The following is a 10,850-nucleotide window of genomic DNA, read 5'->3' as shown; positions in this document are numbered from 1 at the left end:
CCACGACCCCCACCACCCAGGAGCCCACCACAACCCTAATCCTCTCTGAACTGACCACATTTGAGATCCCAGAATCAACCTCATTCCCTACTATTTTGGAATACCCAACAACCACCTCCTCTGTCTACCTCCCAGAGGTCCACGAGGTGGTTCAAGGGAATTTGGAGAGCTCCAAAAATGACCCTTTGCTCAACCCTGACTTCTGCTGTCTCCTCCCCCTGGGCTTCTATGTTTTGGGTCTCCTCTGGCTGCTGTTTGCCTCTGTGGTCCTTATCCTGCTGCTGGCTCGGGCCCGGCCCGCGGGGCCACAGGCCCTGGCCACAGCCACGCACACCGCCCATCTGGAGCTGCAGAGGGGAAAGCAAGTGACCATGCCCCGGGTCTGGCTGCTTTTCCTTCAAGGCTCACTCCCCACTTTCCGCTCCAGCCTCTTCCTGTGGGTACGGGCTGATGGCCACGTGGGGCCCCTGCGGGCAGGACGGTGGCCCTCTGCCCTGAGTCTGGGTCGGGGTCAGGACCTGCTGGGAACAGTGGGCATTAGGTATGCTGGCCACAGCCTCTGAGGGGGGTGGTTTGGGGACCTGCAGAGGCCGTGATGGGCTTCCGTACTGGGATCTAGCTGGGGGTGGGCGGGCAAGGAGCACAAGGTCGGGGGAGACTTAGTCACTTTTCCTTTATCAGAAGCCTCTTGGTACCACACGCACAACCGCGGCGAAGCAGCAGGGGTGGAGAGGAGCAGGGCGGGTCATAGAACAAAGCTCCCTATGCTGCAGGAGAGGTTCACAAACCACTAGGTCGTTACCATCACCTTGGGGGAAGTTTGAGGAAAAAGCGAAGGGAACAGAGCAGGATTCTCAGACGCGTGTACCGGAGGGAACCGGGAAAGAGCTGTATCAAGATGTGAGCCCTGATCGTCCCTGCGGAGCACAAACATGGCGGTTTCCTTTTCTTTTCCTCCGTTGAGCATTTTTAGTTTTCCACCGTTGTATATTATTTGTAGAATAAAAAGGTAACTTCAAAAAAACTGAGTTTCCTTTGGAGACGAAGAGCGTCCAGGGCACTTGTCATTCGCACGTCTGAAGCCCCACCTGCCCCCACCCGAGTTGGATCACTTGCCCACAAACGCTCACCAGCCTGCACCCGCGGCCTGGGGTGCCCCCTCTCCTCCTGCACTACCGCTCACCAGGCCACCGCAAGCACCAGGACCAGATCCAACCCACAGGTTTCCCTGGAGCAGCCCCTGCCAAGGCGTGCCCGCCCGGGCCGCCTAGGAGCCAAGGTGGGCACCTGCCCGCACCTGCGGCCTCCTGCCCTGCCCAGGCCAGCGGCCCAGTGGGTGTGGGCCTGACGGCGTGGGCCATCGTGGTGGGTTCTACTCATCGCCGAGCCGTCCCAGTCAGGTGTCCTGCTCGCATACTAGAACCTGCTTCTCCCCTGCTCCCCTAGACTCTGCCATTTCCCCTCACCACACCGAGCGGTCTGTCTTTCCTGTGGTGTCTCCAGCCCAAACCAAGGCTGGGGCCACAGAGAACGGGAGTGAAAGCTGAGCCTCCCCGGCTCTAGAACCCCCTTCTCCAGGTGGCCGGGGCCTCAAAGCCCTACTGCACCTGCCCTGCTTGGAAGTCTCCCCTGGAGAGAGGACAAATCTGGAGCTTGACCATTAAGGGCTTCTATGCACTCACCCGGCTGACGTCCTACAATGGGTTCTCCATGTCCCATGGTCCGCCGCTGCAAGCTTTGAGATCACCTGCTCCTCTCCTCCCCCCCCAACCCCGGGTTTCCCCTCCGAGGCTTAGCTCTCTTGTCCAGCAGGTGTGCCGCTCCATCCATCTGACGGCCACCAGCAAGGCTCTCTCCTCCAGGTAGGGCCGGGGGCCCCGCATCACCCTGCAGCGGTCCCTTGCTCCACTCCCGCCCCCACCTGCCCCTGGGCCATCTTTCCCTCTGGATCTGGAACCTCTTAAGGATAAGGCCCAGGCTCCTGGTGTCTCAGAGTGACCACTGTGGCCCAGGCCGGCAAGCGCCAGGAGTGGGTACGAGGAGGGGCAGAGGTGGGAAGGCCGAGCCGGGGCGCCGGGCTGCAGAGCTCCTCCTCTCCTCCTCCTGAGGAGGCTCTGCCAAGGGGACAGTTCCCACCTGCCGCCTGCCTGTCCCTGGCCAGGCTCACAAGACTTTCGGCCTCACGCTGCCCAGCCCTCCTTCCAGTTGACCTTCCTGTGCCCTTTGACGCCTCAGGAGATTTTTGGAGACACATCACTCTCCGCAGAGTGGGGCTCGGATCAAGTCTCTGGCCAACGTCCCCTTCCCCCGCCTCCCCCCAGTTTCAAGCCTCCTGGCTCTGGGCACCTGCCCCCACGGCTCAGCCTTCCCGTCTCAGACTGTCCCCTCCTCTGCCCAAGTCACCAGGCCGCGGAGGCTTTTCCTGGGGATCCCATGAGATGACCCACGCCCCCGACATTCTTGGGCAAGTGGCTGGGAAGCAACACGCGGGGCGCGCGCATCAGTTTTCCTTACCTGTCGGCTGCTGCCACCGCACTAAGACCGACTGACGTCGCGTTTGCGTAAAACGGGCAAGTGCTTTTCCTTTAATACCTTTTCTTTAAAACTCCAGTTCCTGTGTTCCTGGGACCTCTGCCTCCCCTCCCGCCCCTGCAACTATACAGATCTGGGAGTGCTGTCACCAATCCAATTTATTGATCACGTCGTCAGTGAGGTGGAGAATCATGTCCTCCCGCTGCAGGCCTTTTGGCCACCCTGACAGCTTCTGCTGCCTCCTGTCCCCTCAGCCCTGCCTCAGTTTACCCACTGAGAAGGAGGATCTTTCGCGGTCCTACGTGCCCGAAACCAACACCCAGAGGAGGCCGGGGAGCTTCAGGCAGTTTCCCAGACACTACCCCCACCCCCCAGCCGAGACACAGCCAGGGGCAGAGAGGTCGTGAGGATCAGGACAAGGAGGGCAAGGTGGCGCAGGGGTAGGACAGACCACAGTCCTTTACCGCAGAGGAGGGAACCACACCATGGAGGGAAAATAAATAGAGGGGCCCAGGGCAGCAGAGTCCAGGCCCCTGGGGGCACACTGACTGTGGGAGCAGCGGGTAAGGGGGAGCCCTGGCACCCCGGCCCCTCGCCTGCCTCAGCCACTGAGGAAGAGACGCTTGTAGGCCTTGTTCATCTGCTCCAAGAAGATGAAGGTGAGGACGGTGTGGGGGCCCAGGCGGGCATAGTACGGCGTGAAGCCCTTCCACAGGCTGAAAAAGCCCTCGTAGCGGACAACCTTCACCAGCACGTCCTAAACAGGCAGGCAGGGCGCCGGGGCTGGGACCTGGCTTCCAGGGCCATGTCCGGCTTCCCCACGGCCCTCCCTGCCCTCCCAGAGTGTCCCATCCTCCAGCCCAAGCCCCCAGCCCCACTTCCTCACCAGCCCGTTCTTGTATTCCGGCTTCCCGTCAATCATCCTCATGTTCTGGATCCTGCAGGAGAAGAGGCAGGGGCATGAGAGACACAAAGCGGGCCCTCCCGTCCGTCCCTGGGCCCCGGCCCGCACGCTCACCGGGTCTTGACGATGTCCACCGGCATGGAAGCAGCGGTGGTGACCAAGCCGCTGATCATGCTGGCACAGAAATGGCACAGGATGTTGTCAGAGAAGTAGCCTGGGGGAGGCGAAGCAGGGACGGCGGTCAGCGCGGAGTTGGCCCGGGGCCGGCCGGGGGTCCCTGTTCCGGGGCTCACCTGAGTCCAGCAAGAACTGCTTGGATTGGGAGTAGGAAGCGAGCTGGGCCGCGTTGACCACGACAGCGCGAGCCATGGTAGGGATGCAGCCCTGTGGGGGTGGGGGTGGGGGGGTTGTGCTGTCAGACCCGGCCAAGACCTGCCCCTATGAGCCCCCAGAGTCTCCACCCCTTCACTCACCCTCCATAGCGTGGGGACCCCTTCCTCCCGGGCGATTCGAATCAGAGCATTAAACACATTTTTGTAGCCACGGCGCTGGTCAGGAGGAAGCCTGGTAGGAAGGCGGGGAGAGGCCAAGCTCAGGATAGACCACCCTGCCCCACAGGAGCAAAGAAAGGGGGGCCGGAACACAGACATTGACGCTCTGCTCCACACCAGGGACACGCAGTCCTCTGATCCTAAATCCCAGGGAACGGAGCTGGGGCAGGCTCAGACCTGGAACTCACCGGCCATCGGCGGTCATGCGGATAAGAGCCACCTCAGCTGGTGTTCCCACAAAGGCCCCAGTCGCACCTGCAGTCATGCCAATCAGGGCCTTCAGCAGAAAGCCAGGGGGCCTACCGTCAGCCCCAGTCAGACGCTCAAACAGCACCGTGTAGATGCCAAGGCGGGTGGTGGTGTAGGTGGCCTGGCGCAGCAGGCCAGCCGACAGCCTGGGGAACGCAGGGGTCTGTGCGTCAGGCCGGGGTCTGGAGCTGCCAACCCATCCCCAACCCCACCCCCCGGCCACATCCAGTGGCTGCAGTACCCAGTGTAAATGCCCCTCAGCCCTTCTGCCCTCAGGATGCTGGTGAGGGCATGGAAGCTGGTTTTGTACTCTCGCGTCTTGGCTCCTTCCCCGCTCAGCTGCATCCGGTTCTTCACCAGATCCAGCGGCTGCACAAACACGGTAGCCCCCATCCTGGAGAAAGACAGAAGCAGAGTTCAGGGCCGAGTGTCCCCTGACTACCTTCCAGTGCCCACCGGAACCTGGCAACGAGGAGTCACAAAGCGCCAGGCCTGCCCGGTGATTAACCAAGTGTTCAGGAGGCTAGTGGCTACGTGTGTAAGTCTCCGCCGGGGCCAAGAGCCATGGGTCTGAAAAGTCCAATGGTCCCGCGGGAGACCGTGCAACGAAAGTGCTCCACGCAACTCCCAGGGGGTCAAGCAGTGATCTAGAACTGCCCGCAGTCCACCCCAGAGAGAGGAAGTGGGCATTCGTGACCTGGGGCCTCACGTAGCCCGACAGGAGCCATGCGAGGACCTGGAACCCCACACGACCCGGGAGAGCTAAGCAATGGGCCTGCACGCAGCCCAGCAGGGGCCCCGCGATGGGTGAAAAGGTCCTGGCAGCGCATCAAGGACCTCGGCAATACGCCTGGGACCGCGCTGACCCCGTGCCGGCTCGGCTCCCTGCACCCGTCCCTTCCTCCTCCCTTCCCAACCCTGGGGCCTGAGCTTACCCGGCCAGGCCCCCAAACAGGAACTTGACGGACTTCGGGGACGTGCGGGGCTTCGCGTCCATCCCGCCGGCCCCGGGACTCGCCGTGGCCGCCATCGCCGCTCAGTGGCCCTCGGCTCCGGGTCCCGTGCGCGCGCGGCCCCACTCGCGCCCAAGGTGACACCGCGCGCGCAACAGGGCCGAGGGCGCGCGCGCACGCCCCTCCGGCTCTCGGGGCCGGCCCCAGCTGGAAGCCGGCGCAGGCGCAGGCGCGCGGCGCAAAGGCGGCCGGGAGGAAGGCGGGGCCGGAGGCGGGGCTTCGAGGAGGGGTGCGGGAAGGGGTGTGGCTGGCTTAGGAAGCCATAGTTTAGACGCACTTTTCGCCGAATTGGATTCGCGGGAAAATAAAGAGGGTGTCAGGAGATCTCGCGAGACAGAGTGAGCGGGGGAAGCCGGGGGGGGGGGGGGGCGGTTCTCTCGCGATAGGCGCCGCAAGCGTTCGGCCGGTGGGAGGGAAGGTGTGGGGAGGACTCTCGCGAGACCTGAAGGTCCCGCAGCCGCGGCGGCGGCCAGAAAGGGTGGAGAGGTTTGTAAATCGGACGGCTCCAAGATCCCGGGCATGAGAGGGGGAGCGACTGGATCGTTTGCTGGGGCTTCGGTGCTCGCTGCATCTGCAAACGCACTCCCTCCGCCTCTAACCTTTCTTTCAACGGGCCTTTTAGGACCGGAAGTCCTTCCTCTTGAGCGCCCAATGCTGGAGGCGGCTTGCCTTTCCTTCCCGGAAGCCCTTTCCCCGCCGTGAGGAAGACAGCTCACCTGCCCGGAAGTCCCGCCTCCCCGAGCGCCCCCACCCTCCCAGAAGTTTTTCTGTCACCTGTGCTTGCCTCGGTCCCCGTTCCCGGTTTCGTCCCTGTACCCGAGAAGGATACATTGAGTGCCTCCCTCCCCGCTCCACTAGCCGGGTTGGGCCCCCCGCTCCCGGACTCGGGGCTCCTCCCCCGCGCCCCCATGTAGCTGGGAAGTGGGGCCTGGGGGTGGTTGGACCCCTGGGAGCCTGAAGGAGGGGCGGAGAGGGCGCAGGACCCCGCTTCTGCTCCTGCCACCGGGGCGCGGCCGCCTCGGCCTCTCGCCGCCCGCTGCCATGCACCCCGCGGCCTTCCCGCTTCCTGTGGTGGTGGCCGCCGTGCTGTGGGGAGCGTCCCCCGCGCGGGGGCTCATCCGAGCGGTGAGTCGAGGGGCGGGTGGGGGAAGGGCGCGGGAGGGCGGGGTTGCCGGCGCCCGGGGAACACGGGCTCTCTCGTCCGCAGACCTCGGACCACAATACCAGCATGGACTTCGCAGACCTGCCAGCGCTCTTTGGGGCCGCCCTGAGCCAGGAGGGGCTGCAGGTGATTTCCTTCCCTTTTGTGCTCTCTCTCGGGGGGCGGGGGTCGAGGGGCCTCGCCCCTTGCGTGACGCTGGAGGCAGGTTAGGAACCACGCGCAGGAGCACAGGTAGGGCGGGATGCGGAGTCCGGAGGGAGAAGACGTAAGGTCTCCTGCTGAACAAGCCTGGGCCCTCTGGAGGGGCGCTGGCGGGAGACGAAGATGCCCGCGGGGAAAGGGCCGCTTGCCAGCAGGGTCTTAGGACGTCGGGCGAGTTAATTCGCTCTGTGCCGCTGAGTTTGCTTTCCTGTACAATGGGCCGAGGGGAGTTTCCTGAGGGCAGTTGCGAGAGTCACGTTACATAAGCAGTTTTGGAGTGCTTCATCATGAGGACGACCGTTTAGCAAGCACTCAGGGCCGTAGGTGTCCGTGTAGCCGTCGGTTGGGTGGGTGGGTGGATCACTGACGCGATAAAAGAGAATGTAAGTGTGGGGGTTTTCAGGGTCTTACTGGCTTTAGTCAACAGTTCATGAATCGGGAAGCATCCCGTGTAGCAGATAGAAAGGAGCTTCGAAGAGCTGTACGGAAATGAGAAGCTTTGGTAGGCTCGAGGTGGCAGGACAAGTAAGTTATGCTAGCGGTTAGAGCGATGGTGGCAAGATCGTCTCTCTTCAAGGGAGGGCAGGGGTCTGTGGGGCAGATGACCTCGCGAGTTCTGACCGGCTAATTCCGGATAGACTGGTTTACAGCCCCGTTCTTGCGGGAGGCTGGAGCTAATTCAGTTAGGGGGTAAGTCTTGGCTTGGCGCTCTGGGGCTTAGCACCGGTGACTCCATTTTGGGCCTCTTGCCATTGTCTCAACAGAGGGGAGTATGTTTTGTGGCAGTGTGCTGGAGTGCTGGAGCCGGGGATGGGACACGAGCTTGAGAGGGCGCGACACGGTTGAGTGGGGAGTTAGTTGGTTTACGATCTGGGAAACCAGAAGGCAGGAGGATTTGAATGAGCGTGGAGTGTGGGGTGTAGGATCCTCTGGGACAGGGAGAGGGGTGTTGCTCCATGTCCTCACCTCTTCAGGAGGCGGACTTCTGACCGGGGTGGGATGCTCAGGGGTGAGGAAGCGAGGGATAGTGTGTGCAGCATGGGGCCACCAGTGTGCTTGGTGGGACCCTGTGGGGAGCAGCACCTAAGCACGTGAAATCCAACTGTTGTTTGCTTCTCTTCCCCAGGGCTTCCTTGTGGAGGCTCACCCGGCCAATGCCTGCAGCCCCATTGCCCCTCCACCCCCAGCCCCGGTCAACGGGTCAGTCTTTATTGCACTGCTTCGGAGATTCGACTGCAACTTTGACCTCAAGGTTGCTGAATGTGGAGTGGGAGCTGGGAAGCTGAGGGTGACCAAAGGCACCCGGAATGAAGGGAGGCAAGGGCCACGGTGGCCCCTTATCCCCTGCCTTGTCCCCCCAGGTCCTAAATGCTCAGAAGGCGGGGTACGGCGCAGCTGTAGTACACAACGTGAACTCCAACGAGCTTCTGAACATGGTGTGGAACAGCGGTAAGGTTGGGGCACCTGGACGAGCTGGGTCTCGGTAGAGCTCAGATCGGGGCGGGCGGGGGGCGGCTGAGACCTTAGGGCGCACAGGTCAGTCCTTGGGGTGGGGTGGAGCGAAGGCCAAGTGCCAGGGTCAACGAAGGAGCGGAGTGGAGGGTTGGGTCCGCAGCGCCATGCACTGATCCCCGCAGAGGAAATCCAGCAGCAGATCTGGATCCCGTCTGTGTTTGTTGGGGAGAGGAGCTCCGAGTACCTGCGTGCCCTCTTTGTCTACGAGAAGGGGTAGGACGCATCCCTCCTTCCCACTCTGCCTTCACTCCTTCCATGCCAGCCTGGAGCCCACGCCTCCGCGCCCTGGCCGTTCAGCCTTAGGTCCTTCTCACTCTGCCTCGAGACTTTCCTCCCACCTCCTTCCCCGTCCGTGGGCCTCGTCCAACACCAGTTACTCTGTTCCTCTGCCTTTCCTGCTCCTCTGATCCTGGTCTTCCTTTTCCCAGGGCTCGGGTGCTTCTGGTCCCAGACAATAGCTTCCCTCTGGGGTATTACCTCATCCCCTTCACAGGCATCGTGGGCCTGCTGGTTCTGGCCATGGGAGCAGTGATGGTGAGTAGCTCAGGGAGGGTGATGGGAAGAGCTGGGGCCTTTAAAGCCAGACTGGGTCTGTGCGTGGGAGGTTGGGGGGCTGGGGGGTGTCATACTGGATTTGCCCAGCTTTGTTCCCTAACTCGGATCCGTCCGTGCCCCCTTCCCCCAGGTAGTCCGTTGTATCCAGCACCGGAAGCGGCTCCAACGGAACCGACTGACCAAAGAGCAACTAAAACAGATTCCTACACATGACTATCAGAAGGGTGAGGGGCCTGGGGAGAGACGGGGGCCTTTCCCACAGCTCACCTGGTGCTGAAGAAGTGGAGCTCAGGAGACAAGGGGCAGAGATGGGAGGTGTCAGCCTGGGATCCCAGCTCTCCTTCTCCTTACCTTACGTACGGTGCGGTCCGGACAGGAATAGAGTGGGAGGTAGAGAGCACAGATGGTTAAACGGAAGGGTTGGGGGGAGAGCTGGAGGACTGACCTTGCCCGTAAGGGTGGTGAAAGAGCAGCGAAATGGAAGGAGTCGGGAGGAGTTGGTGTGAGAAGGAGGAAACAGGTAAGGAGGGGCTGGGTCTCTAGGCCCTGGAGCCTCCAGTGCCCATATAAGGGCTACAGCAGAAGCCCTGCCCCCCACTTCTGCCCCTCCCACTGTCTCCCCACCAGAAACCCACTTCCCTCCTAACCCCAGATTCTTCATGTCCTGCTCTGGCCTCACCCTGCCCAGTGAAAGCTAGGGAGGGTAACTGGCAGGGTTCAGCTCCACAGCTCCCAGAGTCCTTGGGGGCCTTGGGCCAGGATGGCTCAGTGAGAGGACTTCCTTCCTGCCCCCAGGAGACCAGTATGATGTGTGTGCCATTTGCCTGGATGAGTATGAGGATGGGGACAAGCTGAGAGTGCTGCCCTGTGCTCATGGTGAGGCCCTCACTTCCTGGCCCCCACCCCCAGCCTCCCCACCCCGGCGGGCGCCAGGTGCCTCACCTCCTGCCTCTCGCAGCCTACCACAGCCGCTGCGTGGACCCCTGGCTCACCCAGACCCGGAAGACCTGTCCCATCTGCAAGCAGCCTGTCCACCAGGGTCCGGGGGACGAGGATGAGGATGAAACTCAGGGGCAAGAGGGTGATGAGGAAGGGGAGCCAGGGGACCAACCTGCCTCAGAACGGACCCCACTTCTGGGCTCCAGCCCCACACTCCCCACCTCCTTTGGCTCCCTAGCTCCAACCCCTCTTGTTTTCCCGGGGTCTTCGACAGATCCCCCACCCTCACCCCCTTCCTCTTCAGCTGCCATCCTGGTCTAATAGTCTCCTTACCCCCCCATGCACACCTCCCGTGACCTCTTTGCACAGCCCCTTGTCCTCTCTCCAGTCTTCTGTGTTGAGGGATGGGGGACATTTCTGCCCCAGGTTTCTCCCTTTCTCAATCCCTTTTGAGGGGGTTGGGGGTGGGAAGGGACTGGGTCTTCACTTACTGGGTTAATAAAATTGTTTTTGTGAACTAAGGAAGGGTGAGATCATTTTCACATAGGTGAACTCCTTATCCTTTTGGGGAACTGACCCCCCTTTTTTTTTTGCCATAAAGGGGCAGGGGAGTGCTGGGAGAGAATAACCTGTAGCCATGGGGACAAACCCAGCAGGCATTTACTGTGACTCAGAGAGGGGGAGCCCCACCCACACAGGGATGACTCAACCGGCCCTGCCTTGCCCGCAGGCCTGGGCCCATTCTCTGGTCTAGAAGACTCTTCCATTACCTACCAACTCAGCTAGCACCTGAGGACCTAGGGCTGGAAATGCCAGTGGGGAAGGGCTGGGCCACCTGGTCAGATGGGTCTCCGGCAGGTGCTTACCCCAAGGCAGGACTCAGGAAGCTCAAATTCCTAGACTCTGTACAGCCCTCAACCCTCTTTTAACCCAAAGCTAAGCTAAAGGGGGCTGGTCACGGGGACTGTCCATCCTGACGCCCAGGCCAAACCACACAGCACCTCGTTAGTAGAATCTTTTTTATTCAGAAAAAAAAAAAACCCAAAAAACAAAAAAGTTTTTCCAACCACACACAGGAGGGGTTTGGGTAGGGGGAGGTGTCTGTCCATCCAGCCCCAGCCCCCAGCCCATGTGGTTTTGGCAGCAATAAGGGGTGTGGGGTAATGGCCCAAAAAATAAAAATGGTGTATGTGTGTGTCTGGGAAGGAGAGGGGTGCAAAAGCCGTGGG

The 10,850-nt window shown here is 61.6% G+C and overlaps 2 protein-coding genes across 4 annotated transcripts; one reads left to right on the top strand and one right to left on the bottom strand.

The window, feature by feature from the left end:
- Positions 1-2,672: 2,672 nt before the first annotated feature.
- Positions 2,673-5,409, bottom strand: SLC25A11 (solute carrier family 25 member 11). Its single transcript, XM_006743130.2, has 8 exons — positions 5,172-5,409; positions 4,478-4,630; positions 4,176-4,382; positions 3,910-4,000; positions 3,730-3,820; positions 3,551-3,650; positions 3,419-3,470; positions 2,673-3,289 (listed from the first exon to the last, which is right to left on the bottom strand). The coding sequence occupies exons 1-8, from the start codon at positions 5,264-5,266 to the stop codon at positions 3,134-3,136; spliced, it is 945 nt and encodes a 314-aa protein (XP_006743193.1). The 5' UTR covers positions 5,267-5,409; the 3' UTR covers positions 2,673-3,133.
- A 65-nt stretch (positions 5,410-5,474) lies between these two features.
- Positions 5,475-10,142, top strand: RNF167 (ring finger protein 167). 3 transcript variants are annotated; one of them, XM_031038993.2, is made up of 10 exons: positions 5,475-5,587; positions 5,872-6,374; positions 6,457-6,537; positions 7,739-7,864; positions 7,974-8,061; positions 8,250-8,340; positions 8,556-8,661; positions 8,813-8,906; positions 9,478-9,558; positions 9,641-10,142. In XM_031038993.2, the coding sequence occupies exons 2-10, from the start codon at positions 6,291-6,293 to the stop codon at positions 9,940-9,942; spliced, it is 1,053 nt and encodes a 350-aa protein (XP_030894853.1). In that variant the 5' UTR covers positions 5,475-5,587; positions 5,872-6,290; the 3' UTR covers positions 9,943-10,142. The 3 variants fall into 3 exon arrangements, with proteins under 3 accessions (XP_030894853.1, XP_006743196.1, XP_030894854.1); XM_006743133.3 differs by lacking the exon at positions 5,475-5,587 and adding an exon at positions 5,601-5,735; XM_031038994.2 differs by lacking the exons at positions 5,475-5,587; positions 7,739-7,864 and adding an exon at positions 5,601-5,735.
- The last annotated feature ends 708 nt before the right edge of the window (positions 10,143-10,850 follow it).

This window comes from Leptonychotes weddellii, unplaced genomic scaffold (assembly GCF_054177405.1).
Source record: "Leptonychotes weddellii isolate Sample4059 unplaced genomic scaffold, ASM5417740v2 HiC_scaffold_5573, whole genome shotgun sequence".
NCBI classification, from domain to species: Eukaryota; Metazoa; Chordata; class Mammalia; order Carnivora; family Phocidae; genus Leptonychotes; species Leptonychotes weddellii.
Note: the sequence above shows the minus strand (reverse complement) of the source record. Positions and strands in the feature narration are given on the sequence as shown.

Bases quoted from the DNA above. Each gene is read 5' to 3' on its own strand.
- SLC25A11 (XM_006743130.2), bottom strand. From the start codon at position 5,266: ATGGCGGCCACGGCGAGTCCCGGGGCCGGCGGGATGGACGCGAAGCCC. The intron at 4,001-4,175 runs GTGAGTTCCAGG...CCTTCCTACCAG, and splicing joins CGCATGACCGCCGATGGCCG to GCTTCCTCCTGACCAGCGCC. The intron at 3,290-3,418 runs GTGAGGAAGTGG...CTGCCTGTTTAG, and splicing joins CGGAATACAAGAACGGGCTG to GACGTGCTGGTGAAGGTTGT.
- RNF167 (XM_031038993.2), top strand. From the start codon at position 6,291: ATGCACCCCGCGGCCTTCCCGCTTCCTGTGGTGGTGGCCGCCGTGCTG. The intron at 8,341-8,555 runs GTAGGACGCATC...TCCTTTTCCCAG, and splicing joins CTCTTTGTCTACGAGAAGGG to GGCTCGGGTGCTTCTGGTCC. The intron at 8,662-8,812 runs GTGAGTAGCTCA...CCCTTCCCCCAG, and splicing joins TGGCCATGGGAGCAGTGATG to GTAGTCCGTTGTATCCAGCA.